The following is a 16,164-nucleotide window of genomic DNA, read 5'->3' on the forward strand; positions in this document are numbered from 1 at the left end:
GGACTCTCGAGTAGCGTTGGTGGTTTTTTTCCTGGGGAGTGAAGCTCTCCGTGTAGACCAGTGTCTTTTCTTAGGTGAGTCCGTGTTTCCCCGCATCGTGTAAACTTGGCCACGGACCTCGCGGGAGGGCGAGGGTCGTGGCGCCGCAGCACAGCAGGTCCTGCCTGGAGCCGCCGCGCGATGACTCTGCGGCTCTGGGTGTTGGGCTGGCCCCTGCCGGCCGCCGTCGGGCCGGAGCAGAGCCGGCACGCGGGGCTGAGGCGGTGGGGTTGTGGGCAGCACCGAGGAGCGCGGCTTTGGTCTCGGGACGAACCGCACCAAAAAGTGGGTGCCGCGGGTTGTAGGCGGACCCCGGCATCGGGCGCAGGGATGAAGGGCATGGCGGCCTTGTCATTGTCACCGCCTCCTTCAGTGCCAGCCAGAGTGGTCGTCCTTAAGTGCTTGTCAGGCCCAGAGGCCCCCGACCCACCATCACCCGGTGGAACCTTTTTGCCTAAAAGAGAAAGCTCACGATTTTTTTTCTGGGCTTGGGCCTTTCACACTTAATTCCTGGTGTTCCAATATTTGGGGAATAAGTTTGGGAGTCTGAGGGCTGAGCCCCAGTGTCCCATTCACAGAAATAGTGATGATGATGGTGATGATGGTGATGGTGGTGCGGAGATCGCCGCCCCGACCCATTCCACGGTGCAGGACCCCATGAGTCCGGAGAAAAACCTGACCCTCTTAATGTGTTGTTCTAGATTCTACATGATCAGGATACTTGCTTAGCTTTCTAGCTTCTTCATATTCTTTTTTTCTTTTAACTAAAGCAATTTGCCTCTTACCCATGAGCTGTCTTGCCTCAGTGACCTTTTGCTCAAGCTTTCTCCTCTGTCTGTACTCCCTTTATCCTTCCACAGTTCTTTTAGATCTGAAGGTTCTCATCCATCTTTCCGCCTTTACCATCTCTAATTTGAACTCATTTTCTGTGTTAGTTTTTTAAAAAATTATTTTCTTGATTTTTTCCATTCCTCTTCCAACTTCACCTTTGGTGCATTAATTTCCACATTGCTTTGTAATTGACTGTCTGTGTCTGCTCCTTACCTGTCCACCAGACTATAAGCTCTTAAGGACAGGCAGTGTCTTACCCAACCTGGTATTTCAGCGTCTAGTATAATGCCTGCTACACTTGTAGCTGCACTGGAAAGTTAGCTGAATGGAGTGAAAAAAAAAACATTTTTTAAGTCATGGAAATGCTTTTTAAATTGTAAATTTCTTTTAATAAGGATCCTATTTTCTTTTTACAGGAGCTATAAAGTTCAGAAAACATGGTAAGTTACACATGTCAATGAGTTATTGCCTGACAAGCTGTATTGCTTGTACTCAGCTTATAGACTTGCGTGGGAAAACTGGAATGGGAGGAAAAAGAGGCGGAATAGTGTCTTTCACCTTATCAGTTCCTTTCTACATACTGGACTTTGTGCACCAGGATGTGTTTTATAAGGTGATTTATAGGCTTGCAGAAGTTACTTTCAGTGGATAAGAATCACCTGTATGTTTTTCCTTTGCAGTCTCGAAGATATGACTCCAGGACCACTATATTTTCTCCAGAAGGTAAAATTGAAATTGTTTGTTAATGTCTCAAGAAATTTTTTAGAACTGTTTGACTGGCTATGGCTGGTTGCTCAGTTGGACAGAGTGTTGGCCCTGCATATGGACATTCAAATGTGATACCCAGTCAGGGCACACTGGATAAGTAACCATCTTCCTCTCCTCATTTCCTTCCCCTCCTGCAGGCAGTAGCTCAGTTGGTTCAAGCGTGGCCTGGGCACTGAGGATAGCTCAGATGGTTCGAGCACATCAGCCTTAGGCACTAAAAATAGCTTGGTACTCGAGCATCAGGCTCTAGTTGGGGTTGCTAGGTGGATCCTGTTTGGGGTGCATGTGGGAGTCAGCCTCACTGTCTCCCCTTTTCTCACATAGTAAACACAACAAAACAAAAATAAAACACTTCTCAGGGGGAAGAAGTTTAGAAACTTTTTTTTATAGTTTTCTATTCTCTTTGTAATTAGTAATAATTATGGTCATTCGGTGATAGTGGAAGTGAAGGTGGGACTCTTATTTGTAGCCTGTCAGTGTTGCCACTGATTTTCTTGGACCAGTGGTGCTGGTGCACAGAGAGACCCTTTTTTCTCACCACTTATGTTTTGCAGGACGCTTGTACCAAGTTGAGTATGCCATGGAGGCAATTGGACATGCAGGCACTTGTTTGGGAATTTTAGCAAACGATGGTGTTTTGCTTGCAGCAGAGCGACGCAACATCCACAAGCTTCTTGATGAAGTCTTTTTTTCTGAAAAAATTTATAAACTCAATGAGTAAGTGAGCTCTTAGGGGAGAAAGTTTAAATATCTCATGTGTTCACATAGTAGTATCTCATGTATTTGGGGAGGGCTATTCTGTGTGACGTAGTCACATTGAAGTAAACAGTTTACTATGTTTTTTACTGGTGTAATTTTTTTTTTTTTATTTTAGTTGAAACCTCCTTGACAAGGCTTAAGATCATGTGTTGTTCTTTTTAAGTGCAGGGCCAAGAACTTAGTGGAAAAACAGTATTTTATATTAAGATTACAGGCTTGGTAGTCACAGATTTAGGTTAAATCCACCAATTGTTTAACTTCTCTGGGCTTCAGTACCTCCTAGAGTGGGTGTGGCATTTCAATGAAATAGAAGAAAATGAATGAAATTCACTTACACAGTGTGTGACAGGTAGCAGGCCCTCAAGGTATTGTTCAGAATGGCTCTTCGGGAATTTTGTTGAGTTATAGTGAATCTTAGCTCCTGCAGGTCTGGAAACAGTTTAGATGAGCCCTGTTAGTTTTATATAATTGAGTGTGTAAGACTTCCTAGCTAGCAGAGAGCTGGATTTGCCCATTAGAGACTTTCCCTTGAATGGTAGACTGGGTGAGTGCTGGTTACAGGGCCTTTTGATACACTCGTCCAAGGAAGTGTCATCCCTCCATAGAGTCACTGCTGGTCTCCCTCGGAAGCTTGCAAGCTTGCCTAGGTGTAGTGACAGAGGATGTTGGCTATAGGGAAGCCAGGGCAGCACTCAGGGAATGGGGCAAAGAAGGGACATGTCCTCTTTGTCTGAGCCTAGCCCAGAGTCCCCTCAGTCTGCCCCCATCAGCCAGGCCTTAGGAGGTGAGAGTACATACTTACTACCCAAGAACATGGGGTAGTCTCTCTTCCTGTATGATAAAACCTTTTTTCTTCCTGAATCTAATCGGGAATTTTTTTTTTTTTTTTTTGGCTTCCTAGTGTTGATTCTCTCACCCTGTGTCTGAATAGACAAAACTTCTATAGCTTTGAAGCAAGCATGGTAAACTTCGTGTAGAACTTTGGCGATTTATAATATTTGTAAATGATCCTCTCGGATATCTTCCCTGCTTACACATGAATGTATATTTATTTTTTCCAGGGACATGGCTTGCAGTGTGGCAGGCATAACTTCTGATGCTAATGTTCTGACTAATGAACTGAGGCTCATTGCTCAAAGGTATGGTCATAAAGAGTGTAATTGATGATGTATAAATTAGTTTGGTGTTTCTAAGAATGCATTTTTGCAAAAATTAAAGTTATTACAAATCTATTAATTGAAAATTATTATTTATTATTATTATTTTAGAGGAGGGTAGATAGGCTCCTGCATGCACCCCAACCAGGATCTACCCAGCAACCCACGTCTAGGCCCAATGCTTGAATCAGCCGAGCTATCCTCAGTGCCTGAGGTTGGCACTCTGACCAACTGAGCTACCCTTACCACCTGTGGCCAGTGCTCAAACCATTCGAGCCACTGGCTGTGAGAGGGGAAGAGAGCAAGAAGGGGGAGATGGTGGAGAAGAGAAGCAGATGGTTGCTTCTCATATGTGACCTGAACGGGGACCAAACCAAGGACGTTCTCACACCAGGCCGACACCCTGTCCACTGAGCCAACTGGCCAGGGCCAAAAATTGTTTTTTTTTTTATTTTAAAAAATTTTTTTTACAGGGACAGAGAGGTAGAGGGATAGATAGGGACAGACAGACAGGAACGGAGAGAGATGAGAAGCATCAATCATCAGTTTTTCATTGCAACACCGTAGTTGTTCATTGATTGCTTTCTCATATGTGCCATGACCGTGGGCCTTCAGCAGACTGAGTAACCCCCCGCTCGAGCCAGTGACCTTGGGTCCATGCTAGTGAGCTTTTTGCTCAAGCCAGATGAGCCCGCGCTCAAGCTGGCAACCCCGAGGTCTCGAACCTGGATCCTTCCTCATCCCAGTCCAATGCTCTATCCACTGTGCCACTGCCTGGTCAGGCGAAAAAATTGTTATTTTTTAAATCCAAACTTGTAAAATGTTATTTACCATAAGAGTGTTAGGATGTTGCCCTCTGCCCCCACCCCTTTCAAATTACATGGCATTGATTTCTTTTCAGAGAGTATGTCTTAGAAAAACTATTAATATGCCAATTTCTTTGTCCAAGGTATTTATTACAGTATCAGGAGCCAATTCCTTGTGAGCAGTTGGTTACAGCTCTGTGTGATATCAAACAAGCTTATACACAGTTTGGAGGTAAGAAATTTTGGGCAAGTTGTTCCAGAAAGGGAAAACATTTTCTGAGTAATGATATTTTTGAAATGGTAAAAAGAAGTTGAAAATTAAGTCAATCGATACTTTCCACACATATTTTGTTTTCATGAAATAACTAGCTTCCATGGTGTATATTATCATAGGTTTTATTAATAGACTAGTGAGAGACCAAAATAACATTTGCAATTCTGGAAGCAAATAGCTTTTTACACAATAATGAAATTCAGCACTGGCCCTCTGTGTCTTTATTCCATCTCCTGGCTGTGTCAAAATCCTAGAAACAAAAGTGGACATTTTGATGGAATATATCTATGGTGGCCAGAACCCAAAGCAGTTTATGAATGCTTGGCTGCACAGAAAAGGGTTTCAGCTACATTCAGTGAGCTCAAGTAACTATAGTGATAATAAATTTAGGTTGTTGATTTGTTTGACTTTTTAAAATTTTTTTCTTTGTTAAAGGAAAACGTCCCTTTGGTGTTTCACTGTTGTACATTGGCTGGGATAAGCATTATGGCTTTCAGCTCTACCAAAGCGACCCTAGTGGAAATTATGGGGGATGGAAAGCCACATGCATTGGAAATAATAGTGCTGTGAGTATTTTTGTGTTGCTGTAAGATCTAGCAAAAGGTCTAATAACTAATTTTAAAATAGTGATGAATGTAAACAGTATTTTAAGATAGCTGCAACAGCCTGACCTGTGGTGGTGCAGTGGATAAAGTGTCGACCTGGGAACGCTGAGGTCGCCGGTTCAAAACCCTGGGCTTGCCTGGCCAAGGCACATATGAGAGTTGATGCTTTCTGCTCTTCTCTCTCTCTCTCTCTCTCTCTCTCTCTCTCTCTCTCTCTCTCTCTGTGTTTCTCTAAAAAAAAAAAAAAAAAAAAAAAGATAGCTGCAACAACCTTAATATCTGTGATTGCTATTGGTTGTGAAGCACAGGTTCTGTTAATACTACTGGGGTTTATTGCCCTTTTTTTTTTTTTTTTTTGTATTTTTCTGAAGTTAGAAGTGGGGAGGTAGTCAGACAGACTCCCACATGTGCCTGAGTGGGATCCACCCAGTATACCCACCGAGGGGGCGATGCTCTGCCCATCTGGGGCATTGCTCAGTTGTGGTTAGAGCCATTCTAGTGCCTGAGGTGGAGGCCATGGAGCTGTCCTCAGCGCCCGGGCCAACTTTGCTCCAGTGGAGCCTTGGCTGCGGGAGGGGAAGAGAGAGACAGAGAGGAAAGAGAGGGGGAGGGGTGGAGAAGCAGATGGGTGCTTCTTCTGTGTTCCCTGGCTAGTAATCGAACCCAAGACTTCCACACGTTGGGCCAACGCTCTACTGCTGAGCCAACCAGCCAGGGCCTATTGCCTATTTTTATAATTAAAGGAATGCTAATTTTCAGTGAGAAGTGGTAAAAATAAAATGTAGTTTATTTCACATCCTGGTTCATAGACCCCCCTGAATTCTATCACAGATCCTTGGAGCTCTGAAGCTGTAGGTTAAAGACTTCATTTATAGAGTGTCAGCACTCCCCCACTCCACCCCCCAACCCCACCCGGCATTCTGTGTCTGTCTTCCCTGCCATCAAAATTATTTTTTGTTTTTATTCTTTGTTTTTTAGCAAGAGAGACAGATAGATAGGAAGGGAGAGAGATGGAAAGCATCAACTCATAGTTGCGTCACTTCAATTGTTCATTGATTACTTCTCATATGTGCCTTGATGGGGAGTGAGGAGAGGCTCCAGCCAAGCCAGTGACCCCTTGCTCAAGCCAGCAACCTTGGGCTCAAGCCAGTGACCGTGGAATCATGACTATGATTCCACATTTAAGCTGGAAACCTTAGGGTTTCAAACATGGGTCCTCAGCATCCTAAGTCGATGCTTCATCTGTTGTGCCACCACCAGTCAGGCAAAAACTGTTTATATTGGGTATTTGCCAATAATAATTCAGGCATTATTCTTCTACCCAGTCCATATTCCTAAAAAAGGCAAGAATTTAAAGGAAACTGTCTCTGTTGGTTCTTGTTTTATAGGCAGCTGTGTCGATGTTAAAACAAGACTACAAAGAAGGAGAAATGACTCTGAAGTCAGCACTTGCTTTAGCTATCAAAGTCCTCAATAAGACCATGGATGTTAGCAAACTCTCTGCTGAAAAAGGTAATTTATGTGCCCTCCTCTAATTTGTTTTCTTTTGTGAGGGAATTGATTGAGTGGCCGCTGTGTTAGGCCTTTAACATGTTACTGTAGTTCATTGAAACTGCATCCATGTGACTTAGGTGGTGTTATACCTGTTTTCTAAATGAGGACACTAGCACTTGGTGAGGTCAAGTGACTTGATTAGGGTCAGCAGTGATAAGTTGTGGAGCCATAAGCCCACCTGACTCCAAGCTTAAGGACTTGAGTCTGAATGTCCCCTGTGGTCAAAGCTGGAGATGTGAACTGTGCTACTTTCAGTCGATAATTATCTTACTGACTTCTTGACAGTGATGTCTGTGCTTGTGGGTATGTATGATGAGCATATATATAGTTATGTATTTATATGTAATGGGTCATGTACTTGATCAGAAGTGTAACGTATGTGTGCATTGTGGTATCTCTTTGTTCTTCTGAGTCTACTGATCTCATGTGTTAAGCCCATATTTGCAATTTTAAATTCTTAGCTTAAGTTATATAACCATATAAAACAATTTTTAAATAATGTTTTTCAAAAGTTATAAATTAGCATATTGATTGAGTTTAGGAAAACTTCACTCCAGGACTCCTTAGAAGATGCCATTTTCTTGCAGGTTGCCCCCTGTTGTGTACTTGGACCTATGTTCTATTTCTACTCAATTTTCCCTACTCAGAACATTCCTTCTCCTTTTGAAACCTGTCAACTTTTCTGTTCATAGTCATGGAAGCTGCTTTTCATGCCTTTGTTTTGAAAAATCCGTGAAAAATGGCAATTACTGGTTAAAGATTCTGGCTGAGCCTTCAGAGGTTCCAACAAGGAAACTGCAATTTATTCTGGTCAGCATAGCTAATAGCAGATTAACTTAAGCAATTGGCTGATTTTACTTTTTCCAGGAAAGTGACAAAATGGCAACTCAGAAAGTTGGAATGGGTAAGGATAAAGACAATATTTAGGTAAAAATGTTAATGAAAACATTACAAGATTGAAGATGTTTTGTTTCCATAAAAGAATCCTTTAATCGTATTAAGCATAAAAGCATAGATGAGTGGTGAGCAAAGGGTGAGTTGATGTGAAGGTTACACTGCAGTTGCCTCTAAATTTGGGTGTTGAGTATACCTGCATGTGATACAGATGTGTGTGTTTGCTCGCAGTGGAAATCGCCACACTAACAAGAGAGAGTGGAAAGACGGTCATCAGAGTTCTCAAACAAAAGGAAGTGGAACAGTTGATCAAAAAACATGAGGAAGAAGAAGCCAAGGCTGAGCGTGAGAAGAAAGAAAAAGAACAAAAGGAAAAGGAGAAATAGACAAAATCGGGGATTTTGTAACCTGTCTGGGGTACCATTCCAGTGTGAAAGCTGTCCTTTTCCACACTGAGAAAGCATTGGCTTTTTATAACCTGGATGGTGGAAAAGTAGGATGGTACCATCTGTTTGGACCCTCGATATTTCTATCCAGGTGAAAAACAGTTGCTCTTCGTGGACCTTTTAATTCCTTCTCCCCCTTTTTTGGAATAAAACTTGGAAAATAGAAATGGTGAAGGATAAAATTGTCTGTGGCAGTAATTGTTAGATACCAGGATTAATAGAGCTGTGACTTTTCTTAATTTAGTACAGTGTTTTCAACTGCTGGTTTGGTGCTGGTGCATTAGAAATTTTGTGCCAGTCTGTGTAAGAGTTAACCACCTGATGTTGTATGAAGATTCTAGACCCAGTGATCTTAGTTGAATTCGCTTATGCTCAGGGTGGTTTCTACCTTAGCAGTCCCCAATATCTCTCTCCTGTTTTGACCAGTCCCCCAGTGTAAAAAGGTTGAAAACTACTGCATTGGTATACTGTGGCAGATCTTGCAGCTACTTTTCTATCAGATGTTAAAATGGACAGAAGTGTGGGCATCATAAGGGAGAGTTGGGAATTGTGCCCTGAAGGTTACCTTTGCTGTGTCCCCCTACCATCTTGGACAACCCGTGGCCCTAGACCTCTGAAGGGATTGTTGGATGAGGCCCATCCACTGAAGTAAAACCACACTCTTGCCTGACTGGGCGGTGGTGCAGTGGATGGAGCGTCGGACTGGAATGTGGAAGACTCAGGTTCGAGACCCCGAGGTTGCCACCTTTGCTCATCTGGCTTGAGCAAAAAGCTCACCAGCTATGACCCAAGGTCGCTGACTCGAGCAAGGGGTTACTCGGTCTGCTGAAGGCCCAAAGTCAAGGCACCAATGAGGAAGCAATCAATGAACAACTAAGGTGTCCCAACAAAAAACTGATAATTGATGCTTCTCATCTCTCTCTGTTCCTGTCTGTCTGTCCCTATCTGTCCCTCTCTGACTCTCTGTCCCTGTAAAGAAGAGAGAAAAAAAAGAAGAACTACACTCTTAGGTGTTACCAGCCTTTGATATTGATGGATGTTCCTACTGGACTTAAAATTGTGTGTGTGCGCATGTGTATACATACATGTTCACACAAATCACCACTATAATAAAATGTGAAAGGCCCAGTTAAAGTGAGAGCTCTGTAACCACTACCCATTCTCAGGAACAAATTAATCAGTACTTTTGGAGCCCCTTGTGTCCCTTTCAGGTCTTATTTCTCTCCTCCCCTCTACCCTCAAGAGTTAACAACTATCTCTAGTTTATCTTTCCTCTTAGCTACAGGCTTTTTTTGTTTTTTGTTTGTTTTACAGAGACAGAATCAGAGAGAGGGATAGATAGGGACAGACAGACAGGAACGGAGAGAGATGAGAAGCGTCAATCATTAGTTTTTCGTTGAGACATCTTAGTTATTCATTGATTGCTTTCTCATATGTGCCTTGACTGTGGGCCTTCAGCAGACCGAGTAACCCCTTGCTCGAGTCAGCGACCTTGGGTCCAAGCTGGTGAGCTTTGCTCAAACCAGATGAGCCCGCTCTCCAGTTGGCGACCTTGGGGTCTTGAACCTGGGTCCTCCGCATCCCAGTCCGATGCTCTATCTACTGCACCACCGCCTGGTCAGGCCTAGCTACAGTTTCGGGGTTTTTTTGTTTTTGTTTTTACAGAGTCAGAGAGAGGGATAGACAGTCAGGAATGGAGAGAGATGAGAAGCATCAATCATCAGTTTTTTTGTTGCGACACCTTACTTGTTCATTGATTGCTTTCTCATATGTGCCTTGACTGTGGGCCTTCAGCAGACCAAGTAACCCCTTGCTCAAGCTAGCGACCTTAGGTCCAACCTGGTGAACTTTGCTCAAACCAGATGAGCCCGTGCTCAAACTGGTGACCTCAGGGTCTCAAACCTGAGTCCTTCGCATCCTAGTCTGACGCTCTATCCACTGCGCCGCTGCCTGCCAGGCTAGCTACAGTTTTTATAGTCTGGTTTTCTGTCCCCCTGCTTCAGCTAGCCATATGCCTCAGGCTGGTCAAGTGACCTGTCTCTGTCTGCAGGGATTGGTTTGAGAAAACCTGGGGGCTGAGCCAAGCCAGAACTGTGAGCTTAAGGAAATAGCTGAGGATCCCGCAGCTAGAGCAGGCCCACAGCAGGCACGTGGAAGGTGCAGAAGAGATGAAGACTGCAGAGGAAAAGGGGTCAGATGAGAGTGGTTTATTGTTGGCTGAAGGAAGCCCCCAGGCTGAGCTCTGCCCAACCCACATTCACTTAGGTTACTGTCACTTCCAGAGTCCTGGGAGCAGTGCTGTGGAGCAGTGCACCCACCTTTAGCATCACCCAGGAATTGCTAGTGGTGCAAATGCTGGCGTCCAATTCCAGACCCACTGAATAAGAATAAAAATCTTGGAGCAGAGCCCAGCCATCTGTTCTAACAAGCTCTGCACTAACATTTGAGACGCAATTTGCTGCATATTAGAATTGCCTTGAGAGCTTTTAAGTCTGTTGTTACACAGGTTGTGCTCCCTGCCAATTAATACAATCTCTGGGTTGGCACCCTGGCATTAGCATTTCTTCAAATCTCCCAAGGCGACTAAGGGACAGACAGAGGGGAACCTATACCCTAAGCAATATTGTGCCTATGTTCTATTTCTACTCGATTTTCCCTACTCAGAACATTCCTTCTCCTTTTGATATCTGTCAACTTACAGTTTTCTGTGGTGTTTATGCCAAGGTATTTCAGGTTGCTTTGACATAATGCTTTTTGAATCTTCTAAATTTTTTTCCCGCTATACAGTTGGTTCTCATGATTCGTGGTAGCTGTGGTCTATGAAGTCATCATGAGCACAATTAGCAAATGCTAGCATTGTTCCCAGGGAAATACAGGGTCGGGTTCCTTTGAGCCTGTAGTCACACTTTTTTCAATTGATCAACACATAACCTTACGTGGGTTTCTGTTTAAAGACATTTTATTTACTAACGTGGAATTCATTAATATTGAACTCCTGGCCAAGAGTACTCTATATGCCTAAATGAAGCTTACCTAAGATATATTTTATTCATGGGCACATCACAGCCTTCCTGCACTATCTTTAGGGGATATTTTAAAAAGTGAAATCAATAAAAAGCACAAAAATGAGAAAACTGCAACATAAAATAGAGCAAAAAGGTAGTAAGCGAACATGATGAGGTACTTTTAAATTTTCCTAATGTCTCTTGTTGCTGTTTTGGCCTGAGACCAGGTCGAGACTAATGCTGCTGGTGGGGAAGAACTATAAACAACACTGTACATTACACAGTGAGTGAAACCATGTCAAGTGATTTTTTTAAATTTCCAGATGTTGTTCAGTTGTATTCTTTTGTGTACCGTCTATCCATCTCCTTTGTCCAGTTTTCTCTCAGCACTTTTAAAAATTCATTTATGAGCTCTGTCACCTATGTTACAAATGTTTCCCCATTTTTGCATTTGCATTTTTCTCTTTGCTGCTGATATACTGAAGGTTTTATGTGTTTATGTAGGCAAAGCTAGCCATCATTTATAGTTCTTGTATAATGCATATAAAGATATTTTCAAAGCCCAAGAACATAAACATTCTTCTAGTAAATTTGTGGTTTTATTGCCTTTATCATGCACAATTAAAAAAAATTAAATTGGTTCTATATATTTTTAAAATTTTTCCATTGATTTGAGAGAGGAAGGTAAAGAGAAGCATCAACTCGTTTCATTTAGTTGTGTACTCATTGATTGCTTTTCATGTGTGCCTTTACTGGGGATCAAACATACAACCTCTGGCCACCCAGCCAGGGCCAATTGGCCAATTGGTATCTATATTTTTTTTGTGTGTGTGTGTGTGTGTGTGTGTGTGTGTGACAGAGACACGGACAGATAGGGACAGACAGGAATGGAGAGAGATGAGAAGCATCAATTCTTCCTTGTGGCACTTTAGTTGTACATTGATTGCTTTCTCATGTGTACCTTGACCTGGGGGGCTATAGCAGGCCGTGTAACCCTTGCTAAAAGCCAGCGACCTTGGGTTCAAGCTGGTGAACTGTGATCAAACAGATGAGCCCACGCTCAAGCCAGCGACCTCGGGGTTTCGAACCTGGGTCCTCTGTGTCCCAGTCCGACACTCTATCCACTGCACCACTGCTTGGTCAGGCGGTATCTATTTTTAAAAGGCAGTATTTAAATCAGTCATGCAAATGTAATTTCATTGTTCAAACTAATTAAGAATTGTTCTTTTCCTTTTTTAACTGATTCTAGAGATAGAGAAAGGAAGAGAAACATCGATTTGTTGTTATACTTATTTATGCATTCACTGGTTGATTCTTTATGTGCTCTGACCAGGGATTGAACCTTGGCATATTGGGACAATGCTCTTAACTAATTGAATTATCTGGCCAGGGCAAGAGAATTGTACATTCTTGAATGAATTCAGAATTACAGGAAATAAGGTAGTTATTTAACTTCCTTGGTTTATTTATTTCATAACAGCTTTATTGAGATATAATTCATATACTCTACAATTCACCCATTTAAATTCTGCACCCATCACCAGAATCAATTTTAGAACATTTTCATCACCCTAATCAAGAAGACCTGTAATGCTTTGCCATCACCCCCAAGTCCCCCCTGCCCTAGGAAATCACTAATCTGCTTTCTTTCTGTCTAGACAAACTTGCCTATACTGGACATTTTAAATAAATGGAATCATATAATATTGGTCCTTTGGGACTGGCATCTCACAGTGAGCATAATGTTTTCAAGGTTTTTTCCTTGTTGCAGCATGGATTTATAATTCATTTCTTTATTAGATGAGAGAAATAACAGCAGGAGTGCATTTCTTTTTATTACTGAATAATATTCTTTTGTCTGTTATATGATATTTCTTTATTCATCAGCTGATGAACATTAGGGTTGTTTTCACTCATCTTGGGTGAAATACCAAGAATTGGAAATCACTGGGTTCTACCTTGCTTTTTTTTTTTTTTTTTTTTTTTCATTTTTCTGAAGCTGGAAACAGGGAGAGACAGTCAGACAGACTCCCGCATGCGCCCGACCGGGATCCACCCGGCACGCCCACCATGGGGCGGCGCTCTGCCCACCAGGGGGCGATGCTCTGCCCATCCTGGGCGTCGCCATATTGCGACCAGAGCCACTCTAGCGCCTGGGGCAGAGGCCGAGGAGCCATCCCCAGCACCCGGGCCATCTTTGCTCCAATGGAGCCTTGGCGGCGGGAGGGGAAGAGAGAGACAGAGAGGAAAGTGCGGCGGAGGGGTGGAGAAGCAAATGGGTGCTTCTCCTGTGTGCCCTGGCCGGGAATCGAACCCGGGTCCTCCACACGCTAGGCCGACGCTCTACCTCTGAGCCAACCGGCCAGGGCCCCTTGCATTATTTTTAATCCACCTTTATATCATACACATCCATACGGATTTTAAAAGGACTCTTACTTTCTGCCCCCATCGGATAGTTTGGTTGGTTAGAGCATTGTCTCAAAGCACAGAGGCCACTGGTTTGAGCCCTGATCAGGGCACGTACAGAAATAGATTGATGTTCCTGTCTCTCTCTCTTCCTCTCACTAAAATCAATAAATAAAGATTAAAAAATAAAAAGGGCTCTACTTTCCTCTATTTTCTCCTGTGATACCTCATAAAAATGGGAACTGGATTTACTATTTGAGTAAATGTATATGAGATCGTTAGTTATTGTTAAAGTAGTTCTCACAGTTGGAGAGGATTTTCACTTTCGTCTTGGCAGGAAGAACCTGTTCTCTAAGCTTCTTTATGCCTAACACTGGAGAAGTCTAAGTCTTTGATTTTGTACCCAAGAGCCTTATATAATAACATTTTCTGAAAACCTATCTGTTTATAGAACACTTCCTACCAGCAATGGGTGAATCTAGGGTAAGTTGTCTTCTAGGTCCTGAACAATCTAATAACTTACTTTTTCTGGTCACAAAAGCAGTACATGCTCACATTGGAAAATACACGATAAGTTAAATAAAAATCACTTATCCTATCTTCCCCAGAGTTAGTCACTGTTATCTTACCTCAGTGGCCTTGTCCAGAGCTGAAGAAGTGTACTGGTGGACTTTGGCAAATTACAGGCAAGCTACTTACAGTCTTAAAGGAGAATTTAAAACGTCTTTTCCTTCTCATTGCTTTCTAAAGCATTTTACAGCCTTAGCATACCCTGTTTCTCTGTACAGCAGAGCAAAAGAGATCATGTTTTGAGTTAACAGTATGTGTCACCTGCTTTGTATTCATTAGTGCTGATTCTCACAACCTTGTAAAACATTGATTATAATTATAGCACTCAGTTACCAAGGGCCCACTCTGTACTTGGTGACTTAGAGACAACTTCCTGTTATGTAGCAGAGAATGCCAAGGCTCAGCCTAGGTGAACAACTGCCAAGTCACACAGTGGCAAGGCCACCATTCCAGTGCAAGCTATCACTATCATCCCTTCCCTGGGCTTCTGTGATCCCCCTCCTGCACTCGTCCCCCTGACTGCTAGTGTCATCCTAATACATAACTCAGAATACATGTCTCAACCCTTTCTTTGGTTCTCCATCCGAGAATTCCACAGATTTGCTGTGAAGTGAATGAAGCTTAAGCTTCAGGACCCCTCACTTGAAAGTCTCAGCAAGGGACCCTAACAATGTTCTATGCTTGTGTGCTTTTTGCAAAGTTTGCAAAAGTAAGATCTTTTACCTACCATTAGTAAGTACTACTGTCTGCTTCTATACAGACTACCCCTTTTGGACATGGGGAACGGTCGTGGCTGCAATGGATCATATTTATTTGCGGTTATTTCCATGTATAGCGTGGTTATTGTTAATCATCCCAGTGTAGAAATGGCTTCCAGTTTTCCTCAACCCACTGAGGCAACATAACTCAACATCATGACAGGAAGATATAGAAACAGAAGTGTCACTATCATCACAAGTTCCTGGACAGTGGAAGAGAACAAGGCTTAAAATGTATCATCAGAAGCTTATCTGTGGCAAACTTTTCAACCTTACAGTGTGCAAAATTAGCATGACTGGGTGGTGGTGCAGTGAATGGAGCATCGGCCTGGGACGCAGAGAACCCAGGTTTGAAACCCCGAGGTTGCCTGCTTGAGCGTGGGCTCATTGGCTTGAGTGTGGGATCACAAACGTCCCCATGGTTGCTGGCTTGAAGCCCAAGGTCGTTGGCTTGAGCAAGGGGTCACTGGCTTGGCTGGAGCCCTCCCATCAAGGCACATATGAAAAAGCAATCAATGAACAATTAAGGTGCCACAGCAAAGAATTGATGCATCTCATCTCTTTCCCTGTCTGTCCCTCTCCCTTTCTCTTTCTCTCTCTCTAAAAAAAAAATGTGGCCTGACCAGGCGGTGGCACAGTGGATAGAGCACTGGACTGGGATGCAGAGGACCCAAGTTCGAGACCCCAAGGTCACCAGATTGAGCGCGGGCTCGTCTGGTTTAAGCAAAAAGCCCACCAGCTTGAACCCAAGGTTGCTGGCTCCAGCAAGGGTTACTCGGTCTACTGAAGGCCCGCGGTCAAGGCACATATGAGAAAGCAATCAATGAACAACTAAGATGTTGCAATGCACAATGAAAAATCTTATGGGGGCCCTGGCTGGTTGGCTCAGTGGTAGAGCATCGGCCTGGCGTGCAGGAGTCCCGGGTTCGATTCCCGGCCAGGGCACACAGGAGAAGTGCCCATCTGCTTCTCCACCCCTCCCCCGCTTCTTCCTCTCTGTCTCTCTCTTCCCTCTCACAGCCGAGGCTCCATTGGAGCAAAGTTGGCCCGGGCACTGAGGATGGCTCCATGGCCTCTGCCTCAGGTGCTAGAATGGCTCTGGTTGCAGCGTGGCAGCCCCCCAGATGGGCAGAGCATTGCCCCCTGGTGGGCATGCCGGGTGGATCCCGGTCGGGCGCATGTGGGAGTCTGTCTGACTGCCTCCCCGTTTCCAACTTCAGAAAAAAAAAAAAAAAGAATAATCTAATGATTGATGCTTCTCATCTCTCTCTGTTCCTGTCTGTCCCTGTCTA

At 43.5% G+C, this 16,164-nt stretch overlaps 1 protein-coding gene across 1 annotated transcript; it reads left to right on the plus strand.

Moving 5' to 3' along the window:
* The first annotated feature begins 7 nt into the window (after positions 1-7).
* PSMA4 (proteasome 20S subunit alpha 4) lies at positions 8-8,315 on the plus strand. Its single transcript, XM_066354800.1, has 9 exons — positions 8-74; positions 1,287-1,310; positions 1,551-1,593; positions 2,193-2,355; positions 3,459-3,536; positions 4,504-4,592; positions 5,070-5,200; positions 6,628-6,751; positions 7,919-8,315. Exons 2-9 carry the CDS (start codon positions 1,308-1,310, stop codon positions 8,071-8,073), a joined length of 786 nt encoding a protein of 261 aa, XP_066210897.1. The 5' UTR covers positions 8-74; positions 1,287-1,307; the 3' UTR covers positions 8,074-8,315.
* Positions 8,316-16,164: the final 7,849 nt, after the last annotated feature.

The sequence above is a fragment of the Saccopteryx leptura genome, chromosome 13 (assembly GCF_036850995.1).
Source record: "Saccopteryx leptura isolate mSacLep1 chromosome 13, mSacLep1_pri_phased_curated, whole genome shotgun sequence".
NCBI lineage: Eukaryota > Metazoa > Chordata > Mammalia > Chiroptera > Emballonuridae > Saccopteryx > Saccopteryx leptura.